Below are 17,323 nucleotides of genomic sequence, written 5' to 3'. Positions count from 1 at the left end.
GGGACTGGAGAGAAGCTGCTGTCGGAGAGGAAGGATAGTCTTTATGCTGCACAGGGACTCTGGGATCTGCACTGTATTACCGTCTCTGCTATGGGTTTCCTGCAAGATGTGTCCAAGTTACTTAATTTCTGTGCCCTATTTCCCCATCAGTAAAATGAGGAAAGTACCTCCCTAGTATTAATGAATTTATCCTCATGATACCCTTTTGAATTAGGAAAGTGCTCCAATACTATAGCGATCGGGGGGAGGAGGGGCAGCAGGGTGCTTAGAAAAGCCAACAAATAAGATCCTATTTCAGGGGCATACCTGTCTGAAGACACTGACACTGGCCTCCCTACCCACCCTTCATCAGCTCAACTCAGCTTTAAGCACTTTACTTCTGCAGAATCCTCCCCTGCCTTCTCTGCTGGGCTGACTGGATTCAGGATCATTTGGCACAGTGTAGAGCTGAGTTACATAGGAAGGACGGGACAAATACGTCCTTTTCTCCTGTGTAACTCGGATCCAGGATTTGGCCCTTAGCTCTCACTTTGAGAGAATAAAACTAAAGTTGGCTCAGTCTCCCCTTAGAACTTCCTTTCTCTTGTCAGGTTGTCCCAGCCTGAACATTCACTGCAGCTTTGCATATTGATTTAAAAAAATACCTACTCTGCCCTTCTTTCACAGAATGCTCTAGCCTATCAGATGAATAGTTAAGTAGGCTAAAAATTAGGAAACGGTGTATTTATCCCATGTCTTTTTGGTAAATAATATTTTATAGATATTTTGTTATCAAAGACCTGAACTAACATTGTTGTAGTGATTTGTCTGGAAAAACGTACACGACAGGTACACAATAAATCTTTTACACTTTCAAGTTTTTCCTCAGTTTTTAACTCTCCCCTCCCCTTCCTCCACCCCACCCCCCAATATTCTAAAAGCATTAAGTGGCTAATCCTGCAAGGTCATAGTCAAAGTCAGAGAAATTAAGGCTAAAACCACCAAATCATCTAGTCCAACTTCCTATATATCACAGGCCAGCACCTGTGCACTAACCCAACTCCCAGTGACATCAGGAGGAGGATGTACAGCATCTGGCAGGACTGCGTCCTGACATTGCACAATCACTCTTGTGCCTCTCAAATGCCCTTCATTTCACTCCTCAGTTTACCTACACATCACACAAACATGACTTCTCATTTAGAGTTGAAAATTATTTTACATCAAAAATAATCACAACTAAAGTTCTAGAAAGTAACTTGGACTAAAGGAATGTAACCAACATAATCTTAGGATTCTTGCATGAATAATTTTTTGTCCCATATTTTTGGAGCTTTGTTGCACATTTTAGCTTCAGTAAATCAAGAGATATGTCATGCCCAAAGCTAACTTCTTAAAGCAGAACAGTCTTCACTCCAAAAAGTTAGCGTTCAGCATTTAACACTATTCAAAATTAATAGCTTTTTTTAAAAAAAAAAAATAGAAGTCTTCACTTCATTATTATTGACCTGTATTCTGAGTTGGTGTCTGTAGTGAGCTATCACAGCGGAATACTTTATAAATCCTTTGACATTTGAGATTTCTAATGCAATTAGTACCAAACCAACTGTAACTCTGCAAAGTGCCCCTCTAACTGTAACTTGAATTTCTGTCACATCAAACACAAAAAGATGAACTGCTGAGAAAGTCCTGAGAGGAGTGAAGGCTGGGGAGAAACTACTGAACCAACATCCAGTTTTGTAGTTCAAAGTGACTCCATGCTGAGCTTCTTGCATATATGGAGGAGGCCAGCTGCTCCTGCAGGCAAGGCCCCAGGAATTCCTCCCCTCAGATAAAGGGAGAAGCAGCCTTTTGTGCATGCTAGAGAGAGCAAGTGCTGAATTAGCAGGGCAGCAGGAGAGAGTGCCGCGTCTTCTTTTGGAGCACTGGACCCTGTCAGAGCTGCTCCTGAAAAGAGAGAAGCAGTTATCCAAGAGATAGCTAGATTTATTTTTGTCTCTCTCAGCAGCCTGTTAACATACCTCACTGAAGGAACGAGTGTTGAGAGCACATTCTCTCTCAGTTGTGAGCCAGATATCTTTCACTAACAATATATGTGGCAATGTAAACAGTTTTCAGAGTAACAGCCGTGTTAGTCTGTATTCGCAAAAAGGAAAGGAGTACTTGTGGTGCCTTAGAGACTAACCCAATTTATTTGAGCATAAGCTTTCATGAGGTGAGCTGTAGCTCACGAAAGCTTATGCTCAAATAAATTGGTTAGTCTCTAAGGTGCCACAAGTACTCCTTTTCTTAATGTAAACAGTGTAGATGTCCTGCTGCTAGACTGGACGGAGTGAAAGGTTTTAAAACTTTTGTTTTTAAGTAGCTAGCAAGCCACCAAAAAGGAATGGTTACAGTATTTTCAGTGTTTCTTCACCAACACCTTTTAAATGGAGCCTTTTGTTTCTGTTTTCTCATCCCATGCCATGGGGGCGGGGGGAGAGAGATGGGATGTCAAAAAAACCCTCCTGAAAATCAGATCCAAATGTTAACTTGAATTGGATCTCTTTGTGTCTTACCACTTCCACCTTTCTATTTCAGTTTCACAGTTATTGACCAGAGCATCTCCTTCTCCTTAATATTAAATCTTTCAGCAGTCTGAGAGCACAAACTCTTATTTGCTATATCTGAATTTGATGTATAGGTGCTCACAAACAGGAAAACATGGGTAGAGTTGAAATACTTTAGGTGCTCAGATACTATCATGATGAGGGCCATAGAAGTGCCTAGGTAAACTAGCGTGGGGTGTTTTTAAACTCCTTTCATTGTTTGTAAAGTGTTTTGAAATCCATAGACAAAAGGTATTCTAGACATGCAAAGCCATATAAAGGAGTATTGTATTTGTCTCATAGCATTATAAGTTACTATGCATGCATTCTATTTAGAATTAAAGGGGGGAGATTTTTTTGGGATTATTTTTAAAGCTGCCTTTTGGATAGTCTTTTGCATACATACCAGTACAAACCAAATGTTTTTGAAATTTATTTCCGATACAGCTAAGTTTTGACATTGATCTGAAATGAGAGCAATCTCCAAACAAAGAGCATATGCTTTGTTTTAGGCTTTGAATCTGATTAAACCACTAATCTATTTCTCAGAAATAGATTATGCACATTTTTTAAATTTAAACTTAAAAAAAAAAGTTAAAAGGCTTATATTAAAAGCATAACAGAGACAGTTGGGAATTACTTGTTTCCAGATTTAAAGAGAAGATATTTCTATTTCTACAACTACAATCTTAACCTGAAAGATGATCTGTTTTTTCTTTTGTTTTTCTTTTTTAAAACCAATCAGATGGCTACACTGGCAGATAGTAAATTTTAAGTCAGAAATACTGTCCTTTTCTGACCCAAAGGGATCTCTTAAAAGTTCCTTGCATCTTGGATTCCTTTCCCTGCAGGAAGGAATCAAATATTCCAGGTGTTGTTTGATGGATCCTGCCTCATACTTGATTCTAGTCACATTAGGGAAATTCCAAGTGTATTTTTTATTCCTCTCAATGATTGACAATTAGATGCTTTCTGTACCTCTGTGACAGGTTAAATTTATGTTTTGTTAGGCAACTCACAGCTGATTGATGGGAAGAAACATTTTGTTTGTATAATTTTGCCTGAAGAGGGTGCCTCGTGTTGTGGTACCAACTGTTTCTTCTTAAAATTATGCTGAGCTAGTGAACATTGTAAAAATAATTAACTTTCATTTGTTTCTCGAATATAAGCACTAAGTGTGCACTTTTATCTCAAATATTACTGGTAAAATGGCACCTTCTTATTCCACAGATCCAAGTCTTGCTGTATCCGCTCGCTATCCGCTCGCTTAAGTGACACAAGTTTTGTCCCTCCTCTTAGTCCTGTAGAGCCAATACAAATAAGGGAATGAGTTGGATTTGCTGCAGAGTTATTTGTTAACTAAGGCCTGGCCTAATCTTAACTGTCGGCTAGGAGAGGTTTAAAAAAAAAAAAACCTAAACAAACCACTTCCCTAACCGACATAGCTATACCAGGGAAGGGGTTGGGGGAAACAAAAAAGAAGCTTACAAGAAGTGGAAGATTGGACAAATGACCAGGGAATAGTATAAAAATATTGCTCAGGGATGCAGGAGTGAAATCAGGAAGGCCAAATCACACCTGGAGTTGCAGCTAGCAAGAGATGTTAAGAGTAACAAGAAGGGTTTCTTCACGTATGTTAGCAACAAGAAGAAAGACAAGGAAAGTGTGGGCCCCTTACTGAATGAGGGAGGCAACCTAGTGACAGAGGATGTAGGAAAAGCTAATGTACTCAATGCTTTTTTTGCCTCTGTCTTCATGAACAAGGTCAGCTCTCAGACTACTGCACTGGACAGCACAGCATGGGGAGGAGGTGGTCAGCCCTCTGTGAAGAAAGAAGTGGTTCGGGACTATTTAGAAAAACTGGACGAGCACAAGTCCATGGGGCTGGATGCGCTGCATCCAAGAGTGCTAAAGGAGTTGACGGATGTGATTGCAGAGCCATTGGCCATTATCTTTGAAAACTCATGGCAATCTGGGGAAGTCCCGGATGACTGGAAAAAGGCTAATGTAGTGCCCATCTTTTAAAAAGGGAAGAAGGAGAATCCTGGGAACTACAGGCCAGTCAGCCTCACCCCAGTCCCTGGAAAAATCATGGAGCAGGTCCTCAAGGAATCAATTCTGAAGCACTTAGAGGAGAGGAAAGTGATCAGGAACAGTCAGTATGGATTCACCAGGGGCAAGTCATGCCTGACTAATCTAATTGCCTTCTATGACTAGATAACTGGCTCTGTGGATGAGGGGAAAGCGGTGGATGTGTTGTTCCTTGACTTTAGCAAAGCTTTTGACACGGTCTCCCACGGTATTCATGCCAGCAAGTTAAAGAAGTATGGGCTGGATGAATGGACTATAAGGTGGATAGAAAGTTGGCTAGATTGTCGGGCTCAACGGGTAGTGATCAATGACTAGTCTAGTTGGCAGCCGGTATCGAGTGGAGTGCCCCAAGGGTCGGTCCTCGGGCCGGTTTTGTTCAATATCTTCATAAATGATCTGGAGGATGGTGTGGATTGCACCCTCAGCAAGTTTGCAGATGACACTAAACTGGGAGGAGAGGTAGATACGCTGGAGGGTAGGGATAGGATACAGAGGGCCCTAGACAAATTGGAGGATTGGGCCAAAAGAAATCTGATGAGGTTCAACAAGGACAAGTGCAGAGTCCTGCACTTAGGACGGAAGAACCCCATGCACCGCTACAGACTAGGGACCGAATGGCTCGGCAGCAGTTCTGCAGAAAAGGACGTAGGGGTGACAGTGAACGAGAAGCTGGATATGAGTCAACGGTGTGCCCTTGTTGCCAAGAAGGCCAATGGGATTTTGGGATGTATAAGTAGGGGCATTGCCAGCAGATCGAGGGACGTGATCGTTCCCCTCTATTCAACATTGTTGAGGCCTCATCTGGAGTACTGTGTCCAGTTTTGGGCCCCACACTACAAGAAGGATGTGGAAAAATTGGAAAACGTCCAGTGGAGGGCAACAAAAATGATTAGGGGACTGGAACACATGACTTATGAGGATAGGCTGACGGAACTGGGATTGTTTAGTCTGTGGAAAAGAAGAATGAAGGGAGATTTGATAGCTGCTTTCAACTACCTGAAAGGAGGTTCCAAAGAGGATGGATCTAGACTGTTCTCAGTGGTAGCTGATGACAGAACAAGGAGTAATGGTCTCAAGTTGCAGTGGGGGAGGTTTACGTTGGATATTAGGAAAAACTTTTTTCACTAGGAAGGTGGTGAAGCACTGGAATGCGTTACCTAGGGAGGTGGTGGAATCTCCTTCCTTAGATATTTTTAAGGTCAGGCTTGACAAAGCCCTGGCTGGGATGATTTAGTTGGGGATTGGTCCTGCACTGAGCAGGGGGTTGGACTAGATGACCTCCTGAGGTCCCTTCCAACCCTGATATTCTATGATTCTATGAAGCAACCTTGTGTAGTTGCAGGCATACCAACAAAAATTTGCCAGTGTATCTTTTCATTTGGGGAACTCTTGCTAGTATAATCTATATCTCCACTAAATGGGTTTGCCACTATAACTATACCGGCACGCCCATGCTAATCTAGATAAGGCCTACATTCCAGATAGTCTCACATGTATAACAAAGGGCCTAACTTTGTCCTGGAAAACACTTGTTGCTGGTGATGATGCACGAGCAGGAAAAAGCTGGGCTGGAGTTTCAGAGCCCAGGGTGAGTTTGCAGGGCCGGCAGGATAAACATACTGGAAGTTGAGCACAGTTGATTTGGAAATTGATACAGATTGCTTGTGCATGCTATGACAGGATCCCCGGGGTACAGCCTAGGACTGTGGGACCGCTGTGCCCCCTGAACTCTCTCCAGCCTTGCCTGTCTCTCACAATGCCTTGCTAGTGACCAGCAGCAAACCCCTCCAGGAGCTGTGATCACTCAGCACAACAGCATGTGGAGCCCCACACCCAGCTATATTGCATGAATACTCCCAGAGCCACTCATGAATCACACAGAGACAGGCATCAGAGCAAATTCCCCCCAGCTCCCAGTACTGTACCCCAGGAATATACCGTCTTGTACTGCTCAAGATGAGTAGTGCAAATTTATTAATTGGTTCACCACTTCATCAGTGGAAAGTGGATATTCACCAGCCTTTGTAAACCAGAGCAAATTTGTCACACACCTCATACAAACTCACTGGTAAAGATAAACACTTAAGCAAATGTGTTGACTATAAAAGATAGATTTTAAGTGATAGGCAAAAAGTCAGTTGCCAAAAGAAAAAAAATAAGTTTGCAATGTAAACTCTCAACCCTATTAGACTTGGCAGCAAATATATTAAGCAGTTTTTCTCACCCCACTGGATATTGCAGTCCTTAATATACAGATTTGTCCCTTAAATCTGGGTCAGTCTCCTCTGTTTGAATCTTCAGTCTTCTTCTCAGTGTCTTTGTTGTTTGCAGCATAGGTGGGGGCAGGAGAAAAGGCCCCCCGTGTAGTCACTGTGTCTGTTTTATAACCTCAGTCCCATGTGCTTGGGGACCACAAGTCCAGGCGTGTCTGGGGGCATTGCTGAGTCTCCAGGCAAGGTTGAGCAATTCCCCTGCTGTGGCCTCGTAGGTGAATCATTGAATTGTAGCTCCTTTGCTGGACAATGGCTGTTGATGGTTTGATTGATACCCTGCCCTGGGTTTTGGTTACATTCCTTTCTCTTGCCTTTGGTGAGCTAATATCTGGCTGATTCCCCAATTTACAGCATTATTTTCTTGACAGCTATAGAACACAATTCTCATAACTTCATATGCATTAATGATATACATATATGGATAGAGAAAAGACTTTCAGCAGGTCATAACCTTTTCCCTGATACCTTACAAGGCATGCTTCATATGTAAGATCACAGTCATATACAAATGAGGAATATGGGGGTTACAGGGCGCTGCCCCGAGGTACAGAATATCACACAAGCTGTTTCGAATTGTGTTCTAACATGTGTTAACTAAAACAATCTTAAATTGCAGCATAGGTAAAGGAACAAATTCCTAGGGTTAAATACGACCAGGAACAAATGTTTACTCCTTTGTCTATGCTACAATTTAAGATCGTGCTCATTAACCTGTGTTAGAACACAATTAAAAATAAGTGCACTACTGGATCTTCCTAAAGCAGTCCTGGCTCTCCTAAAACTCCAAGATTATGAACCTGAGTCGCAAATGGCAGGTGCACTCCCTTAATCTAGGTGCAGATATCGCACTTGCCAACTAATAAGGTTACAACCTCCAAATCCACTAGTGTCACTTTGCTCTTGTCCAGATTAAGCCTCAGCTAGTTCACCCTTGTTCATATTGTGATGATAAAGACAGTAGATTCCAGTGCACCATCTGGTCTGACGAGATGTAGAACTAGTTATCATCATGTTACTGAATACGTTGCAATCTGTTTCCTCACTGACTCTGATAGTGGATGTGCATACACCTTGAAATGTACCCCAGTAGTATCCCACCCATGAGTCCTTTTCCTTTAGGCATTCAACGTGGGAGGAGGGAGTGGTTCAAGGTTAGGACATGTTCATCATCGCATGCCGTCGGGGGGAGGGAGCACCTTCTTGCCAGGGATGTTCGTCCTTCACTTTCCTGGTCACTAAAATTTGCTCACAATTCTTTTTTAATGTCACTTCAGCAGGCTAGTGATGTCCTGGCATTGCATTAATCAATTTTTATAAGGTGGTAAAACTTACAATAGTGCTTAGCTGATGATTGAACTTTGTTCATTAGTTCCCTAGGCTGAGCAGCATTTTTAGACCAGTTAGTGCAGTGTAATACATCGGACAATTAAATGATCTGTCCCTGTTAAGATTTCTAGTCAATTACTACATGTAATGGGTAGTATGGAATTATAACATATTAGAGCAGTGGTCACCAACCCGTCGAACGCCTGGTCAATCCTGGAGACTCTCCCAGTCGATCGGGATCTCCAGCCACGGTGGCACAGCAGGGCTGCCTGCCGTGGCCAGCATGCCCCTCCTGGAAATGGCCAGCAAACCCCTGAGGCCCCGTGGGGTGGGGGGGGAGGCAAGGGTCTGCGTGCGCTGCTCCTGCCTGCAAGCACACCCCCGCAGCTCCCATTGGCTGGGAACGGAGAGCTGTGGCCAATGGGAGCTGTGGGGGCAGTGCCTGCAGAGGGGGGCAGCACATGGAACCATGTGCCTCCCCCAGGGGCCGCAGAAGCCCGTTGTCCCCTTCCGGGAGCGGTGTGGCCACATGGTGCACTACAGGCTGGCAGGGTGGCCCGGCTCATGATGGGGAGGATGTGCTGATGTGCCTGAGTGGGGCTGGGACAGGCAGGGAGCCTGCCTTAGCCCCGCTGCGCCGCCGACTGGGAGCCGCCTGAGGTAAGTGTCCCCCTCCCGGAGCCAGCACCCCATTACCCCCTCCTGCACCCCAACCCCTGCCTCAGCCCAGTGAAAGTGAGTGAGGGTGCAGGAGAGCAAGCGACATGGGAGGGAGGGGGGATGGAGTGAGCGGGGCAGGGGCAGATCCTGCCCTTAAATTCAAAAAGTGATCTTGGGCGTAAAAAGGTTGGAGACCACTGTATTAGAGCTAAAAGCTTGTTTGCAGCTATTCAGAGGTGAATATAACAAATGAATATATCTTTGCTTACAAATCTAAAATGTCAGCCAGAAATGACAAGTAATACAAACCTAGAATTTCAATAGAACAAACTGAAGTAATTAGGCAGGGTTAATAAACAGTGTTCAGTTCTCAATTGTTCGTAGGTTGTTGGGTTTTTTTTAAACAATTTTTAAACAGCAACATCGCTTGGAACAGATTCAGCACATTCAGACAAATTCATTTACTTCGATAACTGCTTTTGTGGCAGCTAATGGGCCCTATTCCCACTCTGAAGTCATCTTGATTTGAGATTATTACAAACCTCTGGTTCCCTAGCTAACTTAACTTGGCTGCCTTCTGCACCTATTGCGTTTTTCTATTGTTGTACAGGGTAATGTTAATAGTTCTGCTTTTTGAATATATATGTGCAATATGGCTGAGTTACAGTTGCCATGGAAACCATTAGTTTGAATTTCCTATTTTAGTGATGTAGTGAGGAGGCCAATGTGTAATCACTTGTGTTTGACTGTGGCGGTATCTGACTGTATGTATCTAATCTCTCTGGATTACTGCACTAGCACCTATTTTGAGATATATTCTTGCTGCTTCACTAATTGTAATGTATTATTTTTAATTATGTTAAAGTCCTGTATGGTTTTGTCTGAAAGGAGGGTGGTTTGGAGTGGAATGGGGGAAGCAGCATTTCTAACTCATCTGACAATCTGCAGAGGCTTGTGTCTCTTTTGCATGCTACTGACCACCTTTCTGCAATAGCCTCTGTCAAAATACCATAAAGATTACAGGAAAGATTCAGAGTTTGCAGTCCAGGGGAGTGGAAACTGCAGCTGCTTTAAGACATCTTTGCACCCTCTTGATCCTGGTCTGTTAAGGGGGCTGGAGAGTCCCTCAGCATAATTTAGACAATTCCTCTAAATTACAGCAGCCTCCCTAGGCTGTCCTATGGGTTAACTTGCAATGCTTCCTGGAATTTTCAGTGTTGTCTGATGCAGCTTCTCCCACCTTCAGAAAACCACCTGCACAGGGACACATAAGGGATCATGGGAGGACAGCTTTATGGCTGCATTCCTCAATTCTTGCACTGGGGAATCCTCCCCATGACAAATATGGGACTTATGGGCCCCTTTACACTTCTCTGGCCAGCACTTTTATGTAACATAAAGTGTCTAGAGCAGAGGGAAGGATCTTGCCCTAGATGGGGGGAGGGGGCAGAAGCAAGATAGGTATTTAACAATTTTATTTAAAAGCAAGAGTTTATTTTAAATCTTAAACTCTTTAATTTCCCCCAGTCAAACTCTTGTTTTCAAAGAGGCTGTAGTAAAAAGGCAGTCAGCAGCAGTGGGGAGTGATTTAAATGACTGATTTGCATTGCTTAACTTTTTAAAATCTAGCTGAAGCTTTGTAAAACTAATTTCAAAATTTGCTATGGCAAATTAAAATTAAAATGTATAACAAACTACATTCTAAATGATTGATTGTTTATTTTCTTTGAATGTCAGTGCTGTAAGGGTTTAAAAATTATTTACATTTTACAAATGCTATTGGCAAAATATAAAATATAAAGTTAAAGCTCTGCTCCTTCTAACACTTAAGCTGGTATGTAACTGTCTACCTGAATGATCAAATTGACTTCAGTGGGACTGCTGGTGCTTAAAGTTAAGCATGTGCATAAGTGTTTGCAGCATCGCAGATAAAATTTATTTTTATTACACACTTCCTAGGGGGACAAAATCTTTGTCTCATCAAAATAAAATTGCTTCAGTGTTAGCAATGAAAGTTATTTAGACTTTAACAATGAGTGACAGGGTTGGTGAGATTAGATTTTTATTGGTAAATGTTGATAAATGTCATTTCCACAGTACACACACAAACTGCAAAAAAAAATTTCCATCAATAATGATCTAAATTTACAAATAGGCCAAGTAAGAAAAATGCTGCTTGAGAAATTAGAGTTTGATTTGAGAATATTTACTTTGTATATTTTGACATGATGTTGACAATTTGTGTTTTAACAGTTAGAGCTTTAACTTTTTTAATTGCTGCATCTACTGTAATTAAATAATTGTCTGACCCCTCTCCCATAATTTCCCATGACTGAAAATTTAGATAAATGAAAATCGAAAAAAATGCTTAAAAATAAAAATTGATATTCTCCATTGAAATTATCAAAAAATAAAAATTGAATTCTGTCACATCTAGTTATTGTGAACTCTTCAGGCACAGAGGCCAAAATTGTCAAGCCGTATTTTGAGGACCTAATGGTAGTATTTTCAAAAGTACCTATGTGACTTGGGAGCACAAATCCCATTGACTTCAAACTAAAAACCCTGATGGAGGAGTACAGCCTGATTATGTAAAGTATTTCAGCTTTCTTGACTTGTGGAAGTTCAATATATACAGGAAAGTGGTGTTGGTTGCAATTATAGCTGGCACTGTTTGCTTATCAATCTTGTATTTGTGTATGTGATATTCTTCCAGTAGGTATGTTAGAGACTCTGGACTTTTCTTCTTCAGCACAGATGAGCATTTTAAGTGTGGAAAAAAAAAACACTATGTAAAATCTGGAATTCTACTAATAATTAGGAAACCAATTAAGGAACCAGGTACAGAACACCCACTTCAGCAATTTAAGGCTATAAAATAGGAAGAAAGTAAAGAATTAACAACATGAAAACAAATTTTTGAAATCGTGATTATTTTTTTTAAATCCATCCTGGTCACTAGCAGCTAACACCTCTCATTAGTTTAATATATTGGATGTTATATGAGAGTTAAAAGAGGTATGCACCCTTTAGCTAAAGCTGCCTTATGGCCACTAAGTTCCTGAAGTTTTCAACAGGTACCCTCTTCCTCCCCCGCCCCCAAGAAAACCTTTTAAACTTGCAAATTGTCTTTACTTAAACTTTTAACCTCCCCCAACCTTTAACAACAGAAATGGTTCAATGCCTTCTTATAGAAATATAGTAATGTATATGTTGTCTTTTAAATCAAAGCACGAGGGTACTTCAAATAGGACTATAATGGATATCCTGGTTGGACAGTTGAAGGCACAAATTGTCTTATGTAACTATATCTTTTTATTAGTTAGACAATGCAGTTGCTGAAAAGGAAGTGCTAATGTTTTATGTCACTCTAAAAATCAATAACAATTGACTTAGAGCATAAGTGTTCGCATTCTTTAACAAACGTTTGGCATTTAAAATTAGTCGTAGCCTAGAAATAGTTAAGAAACAGGGAATTTGTGAGTGACCTATATGAAAGTCTGAAATAAAATTATCTTAATTCAGATAAGACACTTAATATTCCTGAACTGTTTCAAAAAAGACCTCTGTTACTCATGGCTGTCTAAGAACAAATGTTTAAGTGTAAAGAGAAACCTAATGACAGGTGAACAAGAAGTCAGAATATTTGGGGTTCAGTACTTAGTATATGCAACTAAATATAGAGAAATACTGACTTACTAGAGATTTAAATTGATCTCTAGTCACCCTTGCAATGCACAAGTTATATGTAGATAGCTATTTACTGAAAATCATGTCCTTTATGTCTAATAGCAATCATCCATGTATCCCATTGACCTCAGTGAGAGCTGTGGATGCTCAGCTGTTATGAAAACCAGGCCTGAAGAATGCTGAGCAGATGAGGAATTTTAGCTGTACAAGTGGGGTGAAGAAATGAGTGAATCTTCATGCTTAAGTGTAGGTCTTATGGCGTTCGTTAGTGCAATGAGAAACTGTGTGAACTTGGCCAGTGCACCTACTCCTGACCTCTGCTACCGCAACTGTTCTAGCAGTGGATCTCTTCTGAGCAGAGCCTGCCAGTAAAAATGATAGACTTGAGGAGTGAAAAGGCTCTATAATGGTTTCTTATATGCACTCCCAGCTGTTCCTCAGCTCCCATCATTTCTCTGCTTCCTCACTTCCCTTCTGCATTGGTTTTTGACTCAAAGAAAACAAGGAGAGAGTTTCACATCAGCATACAGCAGCATCAAGAAAGGGAAGAGGAGCTTCAGGTGCAGTTGAAACCCGAGAAAACACTAGAGTAGTAGGTTGGTGCTGCAAGGAAGCTCTACAAAGATCTAAATCTTGACTGTGACCAAATGAAAAGTGTGAGTGCTGATACGAGCACTTCATCCTTTCTTTTAATGTATGTGTTGTGCAATGAGGTATTGTAATTTGTACCCTGGCTAGTTTCTGTCATTCAGCTATATAACGGATTGATCTTTCATGTGAATCTGACCTTCAGAGTATCAGTATAAACTTGATAACTCCACACTAAGTGCCTTAAATTACACCAGAACAGAGATTTAATTAACACTGCGGTGGTCTTTTTTCTGAAAATAAATACAAATGAATTTACTATTTCCTGTTCTATTTCAGGGCATTTGATGTGGAACTTCTTTACATAGCTCAGCTCTTGAAAATACCAGTAGCAGAGGTTGCTGTCAACTGGACTGAAATTGATGGTGAGTAAATTGCTTACCCACCTCCCATCCCCTTGAGTGTCAGTCCAGAAAGCAATACCTTTGTATCATCCTTTAGTGACACACTTTTTTCCAAACTTGAGGACCTGTTGCATTGACCCTTCTCCTCATACAGCCATCCAGTTATAAAAGACCTGAAGGCAGTAAGGCTGGCCAGCTTCCCCTGATGGCTCCACTTCCAGTACTTCCTTTCTCCGGCCCTTTCTTGTGATGGCTCCAAAACTCTCACCTCTCCCATGTACAGGCTCCCCTAGGTCACCCTCTTTGCTTCAGGTTTCTCACAGTGCCTTTTGCTTTCCAGCTTGTAGGGAACTCTGCTATAAGATACAGAGAGAGCATATTCTACCTAGCATGATGTCTAGCCCTATTGAAGAAGGGTTAGTTAAATTGTTTGCAAAAAGAAAAGGAGTACTTGTGGCACCTTAGAGACTAACCAATTTATTTGAGCATAAGCTTTCATGAGCTACAGCTCACTTCATCGGATGCATACTGTGGAAAATACAGAAGATGTTCTTATAAATACAAACCATGAAAAAATGGGTGTTTACCACTACAAAATGTTTTCTCTCCCCCCACCCCACTCTCCTGCTGGTAATAGCTTATCTAAAGTGATCACTCTCCTTACAATGTGTATGATAATCAAGTTGGGCCATTTCCAGCACAAATCCAGGTTTTCTCCCCACCCCACCCCCAAACCCACTCTCCTGTTGGTAATAGCTTATCTAAAGTGATCACTCTCCTTACAATGTGTATGATAATCAAGGTGGGCCATTTCCAGCACAAATCCAGGGTTTAACAAGAATGTCTGAGGAAAGGGGGGGAGCGGGGGGCGGGCTGGGGAAATAGGTTACCTTGCATAATGACTTAGCCACTCCCAGTCTCTATTCAAGCCTAAGTTAATTGTGTCCAATTTGCAAATGAATTCTAATTCAACAGTCTCTCGCTGGAGTCTGGTTTTGAAGTTTTTCTGTTGTAATATCGCAACTTTCATGTCTGTAATCGTGTGACCAGAGAGATTGAAGTGTTCTCCGACTGGTTTATGAATGTTATAATTCTTGACATCTGATTTGTGTCCATTTATTCTTTTACGTAGAGACTGTCCAGTTTGACCAATGTACATGGCAGAGGGGCATTGCTGGCACATATCACATTGGTAGATGTGCAGGTGAACGAGCCTCTGATAGTGTGGCTGATGTTATTAGGCCCTGTGATGGTGTCCCCTGAATAGATATGTGGGCACAGTTGGCAACGGGCTTTGTTGCAAGGATAGGTTCCTGGGTTAGTGGTTCTGTTGTGTGGTATGTGGTTGCTGGTGAGTATTTGCTTCAGGTTGGGGGGCTGTCTGTAGGCAAGGACTGGCCTGTCTCCCAAGATTTGTGAGAGTGTTGGGTCATCCTTCAGGATAGGTTGTAGGGTTTGTGCTAGTGCTTTTAAGATTGTGTCTTGAGTGATTTTACGAAAGAAAAACAAATGCATGCTTTCTTCCAATTACCTTTGCTCAGGTTCTAGGTCTAGTTGCCTGAACAAAGTGTGATTTATTGTGCAGCAGTAAATTTGTGTACATATGCCACTGTTGCGTATGTTGAGCCACCATCTATTTCTGACCTAGAATGTCCCACTCTCAGTATAATTTCAAATATAATTTAAATTATAAAGCATTAACTTTTCAAATGGAAATGTTTATTAAAGTCAAGGGCTAAATCATGGTGCTGAATAAGCTAACAATGCAGATGTTCTCTGGTTAAATCTATCTTACTGATGTTAACTTTATTGAAGGTGAACACTTGTTTAAACATTGTCCCTCTGATTTTTTTGTATCTTTTATTAACCATAGGTTCAAAACTGGTCCCCTTTTGGAGCTGGCTGCAGATGGGCAGGGATCTTCTTTTTATACGACTGAGATATTTGACTGGTGCCTGGCGTCTCGAAACAAGCAAATCTAATTAGGTTATTTACATTCTCCAAATGCATTATTACACATAATGGAGCATGAGAACTATTTCAAGTGAACTAAAATGTTGAAGAAATCTGAGGTTACTCTTCATTGCTGCTGTTATGTACTGCATTTTTGCAATGTACGTATATTTTATAAAATTGCCGATAGTCAAATGTTTCTATAATCTGAAAGAAAAAGCATCTTTAAACAACATACGTTTTGATCCCAGCATCTGTTTTTTCTTTTGTTCTGTAGCAGCTTTAAAGGTTCTTGCATAAATTCACTCAGATTAAATAAACAAATCTGCTTTTGTCTCACTGTGCACTTGGAATTCCCGTTAATGCACATTAAAAGGAGCCCATATCCCATGAAGTGCAATATTGTGGATGACCAAAGCCCTTTTTGATTCTGTGTATTTGAACACACATATATGTTGTGATTTGGAATTGGTAATAGTGGTATTAAATTACTTCTATGGATTTAGGCTATTATTTTAAATCTTTAAATGGTATGGCTGATATTAATGGATTTTACTGTGTTATACAACGAATGCGCTATTTTCCTGAGAACTTGTTCAGTAATCTCATAAAATTCCAATTGTAATCTGTCTTGACCTGCAATTTAGAACACTTAAGTCTGAGATCTTACTTCATATTCACTCCCCATGGACCATAACATTTCCAAAAGAAAGCACATTTAATTTTAAAATGCTTTCTTTTACAATTAGATACAATCTGGCCATTCAGGTGAATATTATATGTACTAGACTGGGAGCCTCAAGAACTGTTGTACAGAGGCCAGAGAGAAAGTAGTTTGATACTAACAGACTGACACCTTGGAGTTGCTGGGGGTCGTGTGCGTTAAGGATGTTTGGTTTTTAGCTGTGAAGGTCATGAGCTTTCAGCTTTAAGGGCTGGGCTTTTTACTGATAAAGTATCTCAACCTATCATGGAGCATAACTTTAAAATGGCAAATGTCAAAAAGACTCATTTGTGATTGCCAAACAAGTAAACCAGTTTCTTGAACCTACCATAAAGGGTAATATGTTTCACACTTTGTTAAGAAGTTGTTCCCATGAGCTTGTTTAAAGCAAAGAAAATGGAGTGTACAACCAGTTGTACTTTCAGATATGTTAAGTTGGAATCTGTCTTTTCTCCTTTTACACGTTGTTATACACTTCTAGGGTTTGGTTACCTCAGTTTTCTGGAGGATGAAGTAGTACTGAAATAAAATCTCAATGAACATGTTCAGTTTTTGTTTTATAGTCTTCACTTCCTTTGGTGTTCTGGTCCATATAGATCTGTCACTTCTGCTGAATGAGTTATGTGACTGGTTGCTGCATTAACCAGAATAAAGTGATAACTGCTCACTTGTGGTAAGTGTTCTATGCACTACTGATGTGATAGGCAGGGCTGGTAATATCACCTGTTAAGGTTGTTTGATGTTTCCCATTATAAGATCATGTTTTCAGAAGCTTATAACTTTCTCAAACTAACCATTTGGGCTGCAGTTTTCCATGCAAGGTGTCTGCCTCAGTCTGATTTTGAAAACTTCAACTGAATATTTTTGGCAGCTTCTTAGAAAGAGGCTAGGGGAATTCAGGTGTTGGGTTTTTCCTTTAAACCAAGGAAACTACACACAAAATACCTGCATTAAAAGAATATTAGTAAGCAATCCTTCCAGATTAAATATCACAGGATTTGTCGGTAAAAACCATTATATTAGATTATGGAAATTACTATGCATTTG

At 40.9% G+C, this 17,323-nt stretch overlaps 1 protein-coding gene across 6 annotated transcripts in view; it reads left to right on the top strand.

Moving 5' to 3' along the window:
- Nucleotides 1-16,824, top strand: part of ALG5 (ALG5 dolichyl-phosphate beta-glucosyltransferase) — a 47,907-nt gene extending 31,083 nt beyond the window's left edge. For all 6 annotated transcript variants that reach the window (XM_048848178.2, XM_048848192.2, XM_048848212.2 and 3 more), the window contains 2 exons: nucleotides 13,535-13,620; nucleotides 15,473-16,824. In XM_048848178.2, the coding sequence (XP_048704135.2) occupies nucleotides 13,535-13,620; nucleotides 15,473-15,585 (199 nt within the window). In that variant the 3' untranslated portion in view covers nucleotides 15,586-16,824. The remainder of the gene's footprint in view (nucleotides 1-13,534; nucleotides 13,621-15,472) is intronic.
- Nucleotides 16,825-17,323: the final 499 nt, after the last annotated feature.

Source organism: Caretta caretta, chromosome 1 (genome assembly GCF_965140235.1).
Source record: "Caretta caretta isolate rCarCar2 chromosome 1, rCarCar1.hap1, whole genome shotgun sequence".
Taxonomy (NCBI): domain Eukaryota; kingdom Metazoa; phylum Chordata; order Testudines; family Cheloniidae; genus Caretta; species Caretta caretta.
This window is presented reverse-complemented; position numbering and strand designations above follow the sequence as displayed.